Raw genomic sequence first — 14,821 nt, forward strand, 5'->3', positions numbered from 1 at the left:
CCGTCCCAATGGCGTGCGGAACGCGCCGGGATGATGCCGTTTCGGAGGGGATGGAGCATACAAAACTTGCGTCAAACAGGCACCGCCCCCAATTTTGTCGTAAAAAGGGATTCTCCGCCCTATCGCCGATAACAAAATCAGCATCAGGGAACGGAGAATATCGCATAGAGTGTCCATATGCTGATGATTTGCTGCTTTATAGAACAAAAAACAAAGAAAATTACAGCACTGGAACAGGCCCTTCGGCCCTCCCAGCCTGCGCCGATCCAGATCCTTTATCTAAATCTGTCGCCTATTTACCAAGGATCTACTTCCCTCTGTTCCCCGCCCGTTTGTATATCTGTCTAGATGCATCTTAAATGATGCTATCGTGCCCGCCTCTACCACCTCCGCTGGCAAAGAGTTCCAGGCACCCACCACCCTCTGCGTAAAAAATTTCCACGCACATCTCCCTTAAACTTTCTCCCTCTCACCTTGAAATCGTGACCCCTTGTAATTAACACTCCCACTCTTGGAAAAAGCTTGTTGCTATCCACCCTGTCCATAACTCTCATAATTTTGTAGACCTCAATCAGGTCCCCCCCTCAACCTCAGTCTTTCCAACGAAAACAATCCTAATCTACTCAACCTTTCTTCATAGCTAGCACCCTCCATACCAGGCAACATCCTGGTGAACCTCCTCTGCACCCTGTCTAAAGCATCCACATCCTTCTGGTAATGTGGCGACCAGAACTGCACGCAGTACTCCAAATGTGGCCTAACCAAAGTCCTATACAACTGTAACATGACCTGCCGACTCTTGTACTCAATACCCCGTCCGATGAAGGCAAGCATGCTGTATGTCTTCTTGACCACTCTATCGACCTGCGTTTCCACCTTCAGGGTACAATGGACCTGAACTCCCAGATCGCTCTGTACATCAGTTTTCCCCAGGACTCTTCCATTGACCGTATAGTCCGCTCTTGAATTAGATCTTCCGAAATGCATCACCTCGCATTTGCCTGGATTGAACTCCATCTGCCATTTCTCTGCCCAACTCTCCAATCTATCTATATTTTGCTGTATTCTCTAACAGTCCTCCTCGCTATCTGCAACTCCACCAATCTTAGTATCATCTGCAAACTTGCTAATCAGACCACCTATACCTTCGTCCAGATCATTTATGCATATCACAAACAACAGTGGTCCAAGCACGGATCCCTGTGGAACACCACTAGTCACCTTCATCTGTTTTGAGACACTCCCTTCCGCCACTATTCTCTGTCTCCTGTTGCCCAGCCAGTTATCTAGCTAGTACACCCTGAACCCCATACGACTTCACTTTTTCCATCAACCTGCCATGGGAAACTTTATCAAACGCCTTTCTGAAGTCCAGGTATATGACATCTGCAGCCCTACCCTCATCAATCAACTTTGTCACTTCCTCAAAGAATTCTATTAGGTTTGTAGACATGACCATCCCTGCACAAAACCATGCTGCCTATCACTGATAAGTCTACTTTCTTCCAAATGTGAATAGATCCTATCCCTCAGTATCTTCTCCAACAGTTTGCCTACCACTGATATCAAGCTCACAGGTCTATAATTCCCTGGATTATCCCTGCTACCCTTTTTAAACAAAGGGACAACATTAGCAATTCTCCAGTCCTCCGGGACCTCACCCGTGCTCAAGGATGCTGTAAAGATATATGTTAAGGCCCCAGCTATTTTGTCCCTCGCTTCCCTCAGTAACCTGGGATAGATCCCATCCGGACCTGGGGACTTGTCCACTTTAATGCCTTTTAGAATACCCAAAACTTTCCTTCTTCCTTATGCCGACTTGACCTGGAGTATTTAAACATCCATCCCTAGCCTCAACATCCGTCTTGTCCCTCTCCTTGGTGAATACCAATGAAAAGTACTCATTAAGAATCTCACCCATTTCCTCTGACTCCAAGCATAAATTCCCTCTTTTCTTTTGAGTGGGCCAATCCTTTATCTAGTTACCCTCTTGCTCCTTTTATACGAATAAAAGGCTTTGGGATTTTCCTTAACCCTGTTAGCCAAAGATATTTCATGACCCCTTTTAGCCCTCTTTATTGCACTTTTGAGATTTGTCCTACTTTCCCGATATTCCTCCAAAGCTTCATCAGTTTTAAATCGCCTAGATCTTATATATGCTTCCTTTTTCATCTTAGCTAGCCTCACAATTGCACCCGTCATCCATGGTGCCCTAATCTTGCCATTTCTATCCCTCATTTTCACACGGACATGTCTGTCCTGCACTCTAATCAACCTTTCCTTAAAAGACTCCCACATTTCAAATGTGGATTTACCCTTAAACAGCTGCTCCCAATCCACATTCCCTAGCTCCTGCTAAATTTTGTTATACTTGGCCTTTCCCCAATTTAGCACTCTTCCTTTAGGACCACTCTCGTCTTTGTCCATGAGTATTCTAAAACTTACGGAATTGTGATCGTTGTTCCCAAAGTAATCACCGACTGAAACTTCAACCACCTGGCAGGGATCATTCCCCAATACCAGGTCCAGTATGGTCCCTTCCCGAGTTGGACTATTTACATACTGCTCTAAAAAACTCTCCTGGATGCTCCTTACAAATTCTGCCCCATCTACGCCTCCAACACTACATGGGTCCCATTCAATGTTGGGGTAGTTAAAGTCTCCCATCACGACCACCCTGTTGCTCCTACATTTTTCTATAATCTGTCTACATATTTGTACCTCTACTTCACGCTCGCTTTTGGGAGGCCTTTAGTAAAGTCCCAACAATGTTACTGCACCCTTACTATTTCTTAGCTCTACCCATATTGCCTCAGTGCTCGAATCCTCCATTGTGCCCTCCTTAATCACAGCTGTGATATCAACTCTGACCAGTAATGCAACCCCTCCACCCCTTTTACCTCCCTCTCTATCCCTCCTGAAGCATCTATACCCTGGGGTATTTAGTTGCCAGTCTTGCCCTTCCCTCAACCAAGTCTCAGTAATGCCAATAACATCATATTCCCAGGTACTAATCCAAGCCTTACCTGCTAAACTTCTCACATTAAAACAAATGCACCTCAGACCACCTGTCCCTTTGCGTTCATCATCTCTTCCCTGTCTACTCTTCCCCTTAGTCACATTGAGTTTATTATCTAGTACCTTACTGGCTTTAGTTGCTGCCTCTTTACTGACCTCTAACTTCCTAATCTGGTTCCCATCCCACTGCCACATTAGTTTAAAACCTCCCCAACAGTGTGAGCAAAAGCATCCCCTAGGACATTGGTTCCAATCCTGCCCAGGTGTAGACCATCCGATTTGTAATGGTCCCACCGCCCCCAGAACCGGTTCCAATGTCCCAAAAATCTGAACCCCTCCCTCCTGCACCATCTCTAAAGCCACGTATTCATTCTGACTATTCTTGAATTTCTACTCTGACTGTCTTGTGGCACTGGTAGCAATCCTGAGATTTCTATCTTTGAGGACCTACATTTTAAACTTATCTCCTAACTCCCTAAATTCTGATTGTAGGACCTCAGACCGTTTTTTGTCTATATCGTTGGTGCCTATATGCACCACGACAACTGGCTGTTCACCCTCCCCCTTCAGTATGTCCTGCAGCCGATCTGAGACATCCCTGACCAGTGCACCCAGGAGGCAACATACCATTCTGGAGTCTCGTTTTCGACCACAGAAACGCCTGTCTACTCCCATTACGATTGAATCCCCTATGACTATAGCCCTGACAGTCTTTTTCCCGCTCTTCTGTGCAGCAGAGCCAGCCACGGTGCCATGAGCCTGGCTACTACTGCCTTCCCCTGGTGAGTCATCTCCCCCAACAGTATCCAAAACGGTATACCTGTTTTGGAGGGAGATGACTGCAGGGCGCACCTGCACTGCCTTCCTGCTCTTTCTCTGCCTTTTGGTCACCCATTCGCTGTCTCCCTCACCAATCCTAATCTGCAGGGTGACCAACTCACTGAACATGCTATCCACGACCTCCTCAGCATCGCGGATGCTCCAAAGTGAGTCCATCCGCAGCTCCAGACCCGTCATGCGGTCTACCGGGTGCTGCAGCTGAATACACTTCCCACACATGAAGGAGTCAGGGGCATCGGTTGTGTCCCTGAACTCCCATGTTGAGCACGAGGACCATAACACGGGTCTGGGATCTCCTGCCATTTTTACACTTTACCTTAACTTATGTTAGTGAGGAACTTTCTTTCTTTTCCGGGATACAAGTTGAATCTGGAAAAGAGCAAGTACTTCAGGTTAATCCCCTTTTCGCCTGGCCAGCTGTAGTTTCAGGTCTGTGGGTGGCCCATGTTTGGGTCCGGCTCCATAAATTGAATTACGCAAGTCGGATTTGTATGGTTAAACCCGAGTTGGAAAAGTTTGTTAACCATCCCCTGTCCTTGGTAGGTTGAGTCCAGTCTATTAGTGTTAATATTCTCCCACGGTTTTTGTTTCTTTTCAATGTCTTCCTGTTTTTCTCCCCAAATCATTTTTGGCAGGATTAACAGGTTGATCTCATCCTTGAGATGGGCGGGCAGGACCCTGCGGATCTGCACAGTAGTTCTTCAAAGGGATGCATAGTAGGAGGGGCCTAGCATTGCCAAATTTGCTTTTTTTTAATAAACTATTTTATTGAGGAATTTTTGGCATATAAAACAATGACATTGTATAGTACTGTACAGAAAAGAAAAGCAAAAAACACATAGTACAATCCACAACTCCATTATCGCAAGGACCTGCCTAAACCACTCCCTACTCTACTCTACACTAGCCCCCCCCCCCCACCCGCTGACGGTTAATTCTACGCGAAGAAGTCAATGAATGGCTGACACCTCCGTGCGAACCCCGAAAGTGAACCTCTCAAGGCGAACTTAACTTTCTCTAGACCGAGAAAGCTCGCCATGTCCGATAGCCATACTTCAGTTTTCGGGGGCCTTGAGTCCCTCCATGCCAACAGTATTCATCGCCGGGCTACGAGCGAAGCAAAGGCCAAGATGTCGGCCTCCTTCTCCTCCTGGACTCCCGGGTCCTCCGACACCCCGTCCACGAATTCCTGCCAGTACCCCCCGAGTTTAGGGCACGACCAGAACATGTGCATGTGATTAGCCGGCCCACCGGCCGAAGAATTTACTCATCCGGGCGACCGTCATGTGGGCCCGGTGCATGACCTTAAACTGGATCAGACTGTGCCCGACTACCGTCCTCCATCTCCCCCCGAGCTCCTCTTCCCACTTAAGCTTCAGGTCCTCAGTCTGTGTATCCTCAGCTCCCATTAGTTATTTGTAAATATCTGAGACTCTACCCTCACCTACCTCACCCCTCGATACTACCCTGTCCTGCCTCCACTTTGGCGGGAGGGGTGGGAAGGACGGCACCAGCCTGAGCATGAAATCCCGCACCTGCAAGTATCTAAAGTCATTCCCTCCTGCCAACCCAAACTTCTCCTCCAGCGCCCTCATGCTCGGGAAGCTCCCTTCCAAGAACAGATCACCCACCCTCGCAATCCCCGCCCTCCGCCACAGTCGATACCCACCGTCCATGTTCCCCGCAATTGGTGATTGCGCAGATTGGGGTCCACACCGATGCTCTCACTTCCCCTATATGCCTCCTCCACTGGCCCCAGATCCGAAGAGCCGCTACCACTATAGGGCTGGTGGAGTATCGTGCCAGCGGGAGCGGCAGAGGTGCCGTAAACAGGGCTGCCAAACTGGTGCCCCTGCATGAAGCAACCTCCATCCGCTCCCAAACCGATCCCGTACCCACCATCTATTTCCTTATCATCGCTATGTTGGCCACCCAGTAGTAGTTGCTCAAGAGGGCAGCTGAAGGTCGGCAACGCAAGCCCCCCCCCTTCCCCTCTGTTCCTTTCGAGCATCACCTTCCTCACCCACGGGGACTTCCCCGCCCAGACAAATCCCAGGATAATTTTATTCAGCCTCTTAAAGGACCTCGGGATGAAAACGGGGAGACACTGAAATATGAACAAGAATCTCCGGAGAATCGTCATCTTAGCAGTCTGCACCCTTCCCGCTCGTGACAATGGGAGTGCATCCCAACTCCGAACCTCCTCCCTCACTCGTTCCACCAGTCGTGACAGGTTGCGCTTATGCAACTTGCCCCAGTCCCGTGCCACCTGAAACCCAAGTATCTGAAGCTTTCTCCTAACAACCTGAACGGCAAGCCCTTCAGCCTACTCTCCTCCCCCCTCGCCTGAATTACGAACAACTCGCTCTTAGCCACGTTCAGTTTATATCCTGAAAACCGGCCAAATTCCCTCAGGGTTTCCATGATACCGTCCATCCCCACCATTGGGTCCGATATGTACAACAGCAGGTCATCTGCGTATAACGAGACTTTATGTTACACTCACCCCCGGACCAGCTCTTTCCAGTCCCTTGAAGCTCTCAGAGTAATTGCCAGTGGCTCTATGGCCAGCGCGAACAGCAGTGGGGAGAGAGGGCAACCCTGTCTTGTCCAGCGTTGCAGTCTGAAATAATATGTTGTCCTGTTCGTCCTTACACTAGCCTCTGGGGTCTGAAATAACAGCCTAACCCAGTCAATGAATCCCTCCCCGAACCCAAACCGTCCCAGCACCTCCCACAGATAGTCTCACTCGACCCGGTCAAAAGCCTTTTCCGCATCCATAGCTACCACTATCTCTGCCTCCCTGCTCTCCAGGGGCATCATAATCACATTGAGCAGCCTCCTTAGATTGACCACCAGTTGTCTACCCTTTACGAACCCGGTTTGGTCCTCCGTAATTACGTCCGGTACACAGTCCTCAATTCTAGTCGCCAAGATCTTGGCCAGTAATTTAGTCTACGTTGATCAAAGAGATCATCCTGCAAGACCCACAAACCTCCGGGTCTTTATCCCATTTCAGAATAAGCGATAATAGTGGCCTGCGACATCGTCGGGGGTAGAACCCCTCTCTCTCTTGCCTCGTTAAAAACCCTGACCAGCACCGGCCCCACTATCTCGGCAAACTTTTTATAAAACTCCACCGGATACCCATCCGGCCCCGGGGTTTTACCCGACTGCATGACCTTCAGGCCCCCCAATACCTCTTCAATCCTGACCAGGGCAGCCAGTCCGTCTACCACCCCCCTACCCACTCTTGGGAAGGTCAGTCCGTCCAGGCAACGCCTCATCCCCTCCGGTCCCCTGAGGGGTTCCGAAGTGTACAAGCTTACTAAAAAAGTCCCTAAACATCTTGTTCAGCCCTGCCGGGTCCCCCACCAGATTTCCCTCCCCATCCACTATCCTTTCTATCTCCCTAGCCGCTTCTCTCTCCCTTAGTTGTTGCGCGAGCATTCTGCTGGCCTTCGCTCCATGCTTATATATCGCGCCTTTTGCCTTTCTAAGCTGCTCTACGGCCTTGTCTGTAGTCAGCACCCCGAACTCGGCCTGCAGCCTCTGTCGTTTCCTGAGTAACTCTGGCCTTGGGGACCCCGCGTAGCTCCTGTCCGTCCATAAAATTTCCTTAACCAGTCGGTCCGTTTCTGCCCCATCTGTCCTGTCCCTATGAGCCCGGATTGTGATCAGCTCCCCTCTCACCACTGCCTTCTGCACCTCCCAGAGCATCGCTGCTGAGACTTCTCCGGTATCATTTACCTGCAGGTAATTCTGCATGCATCTCCTGAGTCTCTCACACACCACCTCGTCTGCTAGCAATCCAACTTCCAGCCTCCATTGTGGGCGCCGAAAGCTATCCTTCCAAATCTGTAGATCGACCCAGTGCGGACCATGGTCCGATATGGCAACTGCCGAATATTCTGCTCTCACCATACCGGCCAGCAAGTCCCTACTCATGACAAAGAAATCAATTCGGGAATACACCTTGTGTACGTGGGAGTAGTACGAAAACTCCCTCGCCGACGGCCGGCTAAATCTCCACAGACCAGCTCCCCCCATTTGCTCCATGAACCCTCTCAGTTCCTTTGCCATCGCTGGCAATCTGCCCGTTTTTGAACACGACCGATCCAGGCTCGGGTCCAGGACTGTGTTAAAGTCCCCACCCAGTCGGGGATCTTCCCTAGCAACCTCCTGATAAAATCCACATCGTCCCAATTAGGGCAATACACATTAACCAAGGCTACTCTCACCCCTTCGAGCTTACCCCTAACCATAACAAATCTGCCGACCCCATCCGCAACTGTACCCTCCGCCTCAAATTGAACACTTTTATTAATCAGGATCGCAACCCCCCCTAGTCTTAGTGTCGAGCCCCGAATGAAAGACCTGACTAACCCAGCCCTTCCTTAGCCTAACCTGGTCTGCCACTTTCAGGTGCGTCTCCTGCAGCATGACTACGTCCGCCTTCAGTACCCGCAAATGCGCGAACACACACGCCCTCTTCACTGGCCCGTTTAGCCCTCTAACATTCCAGGTGATCAGCCTGGTTGGGGGTCACTTCGGCCCCCAGTTGGCCGATCAGCCATCCCCTTTCCTTGGCCAGCCCCCCAACCAGGTGTCGCGCATCCTCTGGCCCGCCTCCTGGCCGGCTCCACCCATGACCTCCCCACTGTTGCCATGTCCAATTTCCATCCTCGTCAGCAGATCAACTCCCCCCCCCCCCCTAGCAACACCATCTTACCACCTAACCCCTGCTCTAACTATATGAACACCCCCCCCCCCCCCCCCTGGCTTCCGTTGACTCGCCCACCCAGCTAGCCTGGTGGCTCCCAGCTTCGGCGCCAGCGCGTCTCTCACCCATTGTTCCCTGGCTCCCCTCCCCCCAGCCCATCCATACCACTTCCCCAAACCAGTCCTGCTTAAACAAATACTCAATACAAGTCAGAAACATCCCCAACAATAGTGCAATTTAAATCAAACAAATAGAGATAATAAGTACCAGGCACTCTCAGCCCTTCCCCTCCAAAGCACCTTTTTAACTATTTTCTTTTTTATATTTTGCCCCTACCAAAACTCCAACCAAACAAGTAACCCAAAAAGGAAACATTCAAGGAAACCACGAGAAAGAACAAGAAAAACACATCGCAACCAAAATACAGCCACCTAAAAAGGTCGAAAAAACAAAAAGAACGGACCCAAGCATGCAGGCATCTCTCACAGCGAGAGAGAAACAGAATAGACTTAAAAGTTCTACCATGAGTCCAAGAGTCCTCAGCTCAGGGCCAGCCCTTGCTTCTTAACAAAGTCCATCGCCTCCTCGGGTTCCTCAAAATAGTGGTGCTGACTCTCATACATAACCCACAGTCGCGCCGGAAAAGCAGCCCAATTTCACCTTGTTCTTAAACAAAATCTCCTTCACCTGCCTGTAGCCTCCCCTCCTCCTGGCCACCTCAGTATTCAGGTCTTGGTAAACACACAGGGTGCTATTGTCCAAAGTACAGCTTTGTGTGCTCTTGGCCCATTGCAGAACCCGCTCCTTGTCCAGGTATCTGTGGAACTGGATCACCATCACTCGTGCGGAACCCCCTCGTCGCGCTGCCTCACCTGCACTCTGTGCGCTGTCCACCACCGGTGGGCGAGGGAACACCTCGTTCCCCAGCAGCTTCTGAAACATACCCTCCACATACACGGCAGCATCCAGTCCCTCAGCCCCTTCCGGGAGGCCAACGATTCTTACATTCTGCCGGTGAGATCGGTTGTCCAGGTCCTCCAGCCTTTCCAGGAGCATTTTTTGCTGATCCCTCAACCTCCAAATCTCCACGTCCTCCACCGTTTGAAAGTCGGCCTGCTCCGCCAGTCTTCTCCAGCTTCTGGAGAATCTCAGCCTGATCATCCAGCCTTTTCTCCAATCGGTCCATCGACTTCTGGAGCGGCTCGAAGTTATCGCGCTTCAGAGCTAATAAGCCCTCCTGCATGGCCTGTAGCAGCTGCTCCATTGTAGGCTGGGCTGTCGGCGCCTTGCTCTGGACATCGGCCATATTGGTCTCTCTCACAGCCTCCACCGTGCCCTTGCTTGACCACTTCTTCTGCTGTTTACGGTCTGTCCGGCTTCTTAAGTCACAACTCTGTATGGGTTCAGTGCCTGAGTACTATTGCTTTCCAGTTCCACGCTCAAAAGCGCAAAAAAATCAGGGGAACAGGTCCAAAGGTCCGACCGAAACGGGAGCCACCAAATGTGCGACCTACTCCCTCATAGCCGCCACTGGAAGCACCCGCCAAATGTGCTTTTTATTATTGGGCGACCAATGCAGAGAAGATCCTGGGGTGGTGCAGTGTCCTGGGTTCCATATGGGGATGGATGGAGGCAAGGTCATGTAGGAGATCCAGTCTTGGTGTACTGGTGATGTAATCGCTTTCCGGTAAGTTACTCCTCGAACCCGGTGGTCATGTCCACTTTAAGGATATGGAGACAATTCAGGCGGCATTTTAAGCTTGGATCCGTATCGAGGATGGCCACTATTTGTGCCAATCATCTATTTCAGCTGTCAAGATTAGACACCACCTTTGCGGTGTGGGGAGAGACAGGGCTGGAGAGATTTGGAGATTTGTTTGTGGAGAGATAGTTTGCCAGCTTGGAAGAATTGTTGATAAAGTTTGGGTTTTTGGTGCCAAACTCATTCAGGTGCCTCCAGATAAGAAATTTTGTACGAGGGGCCTTTCCGACATTTGCCGTGGCATTGCTGACGTCCCTGATGGAGAGGATCCTTTCGCTGGCAGAGTCGGAGGAGGGTAGCCCGTCTAGCATTTACGGGCGGATTCTGTCGGAGGATTTGGACCCTGTGGATGAGGTGAAGGCGAAGTGGTAGAGGGAGTTGGGACCTATAATGTGCAGTGAGGCCCTTCGTAGGGTGAACTCCACATCTTCCTGTGCACGGTTTGGTCTGAAAGGAATTTAGGAATTAGGAGCAGAAATTCAGCCCTTCGAGCCTGCTCTGCCATTGAATCAGGTCATCTTAAGATGGTGCACAGGATGCACCTGACCAAAGCTAAGATGAGTGGCTTCTTTGCGGATGTAGAGTGGTGTTCCACATGAACATTTTCTGGTCTTGTCCCAAACTGGTAAGCTTTTGGGTCTCCTTCTTTAGCATTCTGAAAATTAATCTGCAGCATTCTTCTTTTATTCGTTCATGGGATGTGGGCGCTGCTCGCTGTCTCAGCATCTATTGTTTATTCAACCACATTGCTACGGATCTGGAGTCATGTGTAGGCCAGGCCAGGCAAGGATGACAGATCCTTTCCCAAAGGACATTAGTGAACCAGATGGATATTTAATGACAATCAACATTGGTTAATGGTCACCTTTTAGACGTTTAATTCCAGATTTTTATCGAATTCAAATTTCACCATCTGCCATGGTGAGTATGACACTGGGTATCTGGATTACTAGTCCAGCAATAATACCACTACGCCACTGCCTCCCCTTGTCCTCTGGTGGCCATTTTTGGGGTGTCAGACTTGCCGGGGCTGCAAGCAGAGGTGAAGGCAGATGTCCTCGCCTTTGCCTCGTTTATTGCCCAGAGGTGTGTTCTGTTGGGGTGGAGGTCCTCTTGAGAAGATTAAGTATAACATGAGGGAGTGAGGAGGATGGGGAGGGGGGACTTCGGGATTGGGTAGTTGTATTTTTGGTACAGTACGGGATTGGGATTTGTTGTATTGTAGTTGTTTCTTCTGTCATAATGAAAATCTTGTTTGAATAAAAATATATATATTTTAAAGTATATGATGTCAGAAGATAGCAAACGAATGATTGATTGCGCACCTATAAAGAGACACTTATTGTCAGTGGTGGTGAGGGACGGTAAATGGATTTAGAACCTGTACATTTGTAAAGTTTCAATCTGAAGATGAATACAGACTTTATTTTGGCTTTGTATTTCACTAACCGAGTGTCAGATGTTTAACATCATTAAGTAGTGTTTTGCGGCTCAATCATCTATCACCAGGGATCAGCCTCATTGTTTCTCTTTATACTGTCTCTATGGTTCGGGCCACATCTGAATACTCTATGTGCAGTCTGACCATATGTTGTACAGTTTTGACATGCTAGATTTAAAGAGCTATCCATATCTTAGTAAAGAATACAATTTTACATTTATAAACCATCCTTCACATCTTCCAAGTGTCCCAAAGCAACTCGGCCAATGAATTATTTCGGAAACATAGCCACTTTTATTAAGTAGGAAACACAGCAGAGATTTGCACCTGGAAACATGCAATAAATAGCAATGGAAGGACAAAACAATCTATTTTGCTTTGCTATTTGAGGAATAAATGTTGACCAAGGCACCAAGAAAAAAAAGCCCTGTTCTTCTTTGACTGCCTTAATAGGCAAACATGACTTCTGTTTAATCTCTTATCCAGAGGTAGTGCCTTTAACAATGCAGCACTCCTTCAGTGCTATATTTGATGTGTCAATCTAGATAATATTCTAGAATGTTATAATGAGGCTTGAATATATGACCTTTTGATTCAGATTACTAGCAGGGTCAAGCTGATGGTACAGTATATTTTTCACTTTATTTCTGAGGCAGACTGTTGGTGCATTTATAGTTTTATATTCATAAACAGTAAATAAGGTTTGTTGAAATTCAGCTAGTAATTTCCATTCACAACAATTTTTAAAGTAAAATGATCTAAATGAAACAGACCATAACCACAAATCAGTCAGCACATCAGTTTTCATTCTTGCAAGACTGATGGGAGTGGGGTAGGAAGAAGGGAAGAAAAAAATCTTTTAACGGTAATGGGAATGGTGCCTAAAGGAAAACGATAGGTTGTGGAAACCAGAAATGTTGAGATTGATATGGTGTCTGTCCATCTCTTTGTTGCAACCAAGGTGTACAGCTCGGATATTATATAGTGGCGACTAAGGGCTTTTCACAGTAACTTCATTAAAGCCTACTTGTGACAATAAGTGATTATTATTATAGTTTTCATTTAACAAGGCTTCCACTCACTTCACTTTATTTCTGTTGAATTTTTAATATTTCGGTTGAATTTTTAATTTTAACTCACCCTGTCGAATCCAAGAAACAAATGGTGTTGGATCAGCATATGCCAAGCACTCCATTATAGCAGTTTGCCCAGATATAACAGTCACATTCTTTGGGTGGGCAATGATGACTAGATCTCCAGGTACTGATTTAAATCCTAAGAAAAAAGATAGTTGGACACATGAAAAAACACACACAAAACAACTACAAATTGTCCTTTAGGACTTAATTAATTGATATACATGCAGCGATCCTATCTCTTCCAAATATAAGTAAAAATGCAGGAACAGCACTTCTATCACAACTCTCATACTGTTCATCATTTCAGGCATCATTTGCATCAGAAACGTTAAAACTTGTTCAGCATTCTTGCAAGCATCATTCATAGATACTTAATCCCCGCGTGATTAGGTATCACTTCTGTTCTCCCTCGCACTACTTGCAAACACCTGAAGTGAAAATCGCGTATTGTCACAAGTAGGCTTCGAATGAAGTTACTGTGAAAAGCCCCTAGTCGCCACATTCCAGCGCCTGTTCGGGGAGGCTGGTACGGGAATTGAACCGTGCTGCTGGCTGGCCTGCCTTGATCTGCTTTCAAAGCCAGCGATTTAGCCCAGTGTGCTAAACCAGCTAATCTGCTCCTACTCTAACACTATAAAAACTACGTGCATTATGTTAAAAATATATATTTTATATCCCTGCAAGCATCAATTGCCTACTTTGCAGGTATCACTGAACCCATCCGAAAATCAACCAGGAAATTAAGCAGCAATTCCTATTGGCTGTCAGTAAAAAGTCTTACAACACCAGGTTAAAGTCCAACAGGTCTGTTTCAAATCACTAGCTTTTGGAGCACTGCTCCTTCCTCAGGTGAATGAAGAGGTATGTTCCAGAAACATATATGTAGACAAAGTCAAAGACGCAAGACAAGCTTTGAATGTGAGCATTTGCAGGTAATTAAGTCTTTACAGATCCAGAGATAGGGGTAACCCCAGGTTATAGAGGTGTGAATTGGCTCAAGCCAGGACAGTTGGTAAGATTTTGCAAGCCCAGGCCAGATGGTGGGGGATGAATGTAATGCGACATGAATCTAAGGTCCCGGTTGAGGCCGTACTCATGTGTGCGGAACTTGGCTACACGTTTCTGCTCGGCAATTTTGCGTTGTCGCGCGTCCTGAAGGCCGCCTTGGAGGACGCTTACCCGGAGATCAGAGGCTGAATGCCCTTGACTGCTGAAGTGTTCCCCGACTGGAAGGGAACATTCCTACCTGGCGATTGTCGCGTGATGTCCGTTCATCCGTTGTCGCAGCATCTGCATGGTCTCGCCAATGTACCACACTTCGGGACATCGTTTCCTGCAGCGTATGAGGTAGACAACGTTGACCGAGTCGCACGAGTATGTACCGCGTACCTGGTGGGTGGTGTTCTCACGTGTAATGGTGGTATCCATGTCGATGATCTGGCCAATGTACCACGCTTCGGAACATCAAAGAACAAAGAAAAGTACAGCACAGGAACAGGCCCTTCGGCCCTCCAAGCCTGCGCCGACCATGCTGCCCGTTTAAACTAAAATCTTCAACACTTCCGGTGTCCGGATCCCTCTATTCCCATCCTATTCATGTATTTGTCAAGATGCCCCTTAAACGTCACGATCGTCCCTGCTTCCACCACCTCCTCCAGCAGCAAGTTCCAGGCACCCACTACCCTCTGTGTAAAAAAACTTGCCTCGTATATCTCCTTTAAACCTTGCGCTTCGCACCGTAAACCTATGCCCCCTAGTAATTGACCCCTCTACCCTGGGAAAATGTCTCTGACTATCCACTCTGTCTATGCCCCTCATAACTCTGTAGACCTCTATCAGGTCACCTCTCAACCTCCTTTGTTCCAGTGAGAACAAACCAAGTTTATTCAACCTCTCCT

At 48.2% G+C, this 14,821-nt stretch overlaps 1 protein-coding gene across 3 annotated transcripts in view; it reads right to left on the reverse strand.

Annotated features, from left to right (window-relative positions):
• The window catches only part of igdcc4 (immunoglobulin superfamily, DCC subclass, member 4), a 366,490-nt gene that overhangs the window by 223,881 nt on the left and 127,788 nt on the right, over positions 1-14,821 (reverse strand). For all 3 annotated transcript variants that reach the window (XM_072470589.1, XM_072470588.1, XM_072470587.1), the window contains exon 5: positions 12,925-13,059. In XM_072470589.1, coding sequence (XP_072326690.1) covers positions 12,925-13,059 — 135 coding nt within the window. The remainder of the gene's footprint in view (positions 1-12,924; positions 13,060-14,821) is intronic.

Source organism: Scyliorhinus torazame, chromosome 12 (genome assembly GCF_047496885.1).
Source record: "Scyliorhinus torazame isolate Kashiwa2021f chromosome 12, sScyTor2.1, whole genome shotgun sequence".
NCBI classification, from domain to species: domain Eukaryota; kingdom Metazoa; phylum Chordata; class Chondrichthyes; order Carcharhiniformes; family Scyliorhinidae; genus Scyliorhinus; species Scyliorhinus torazame.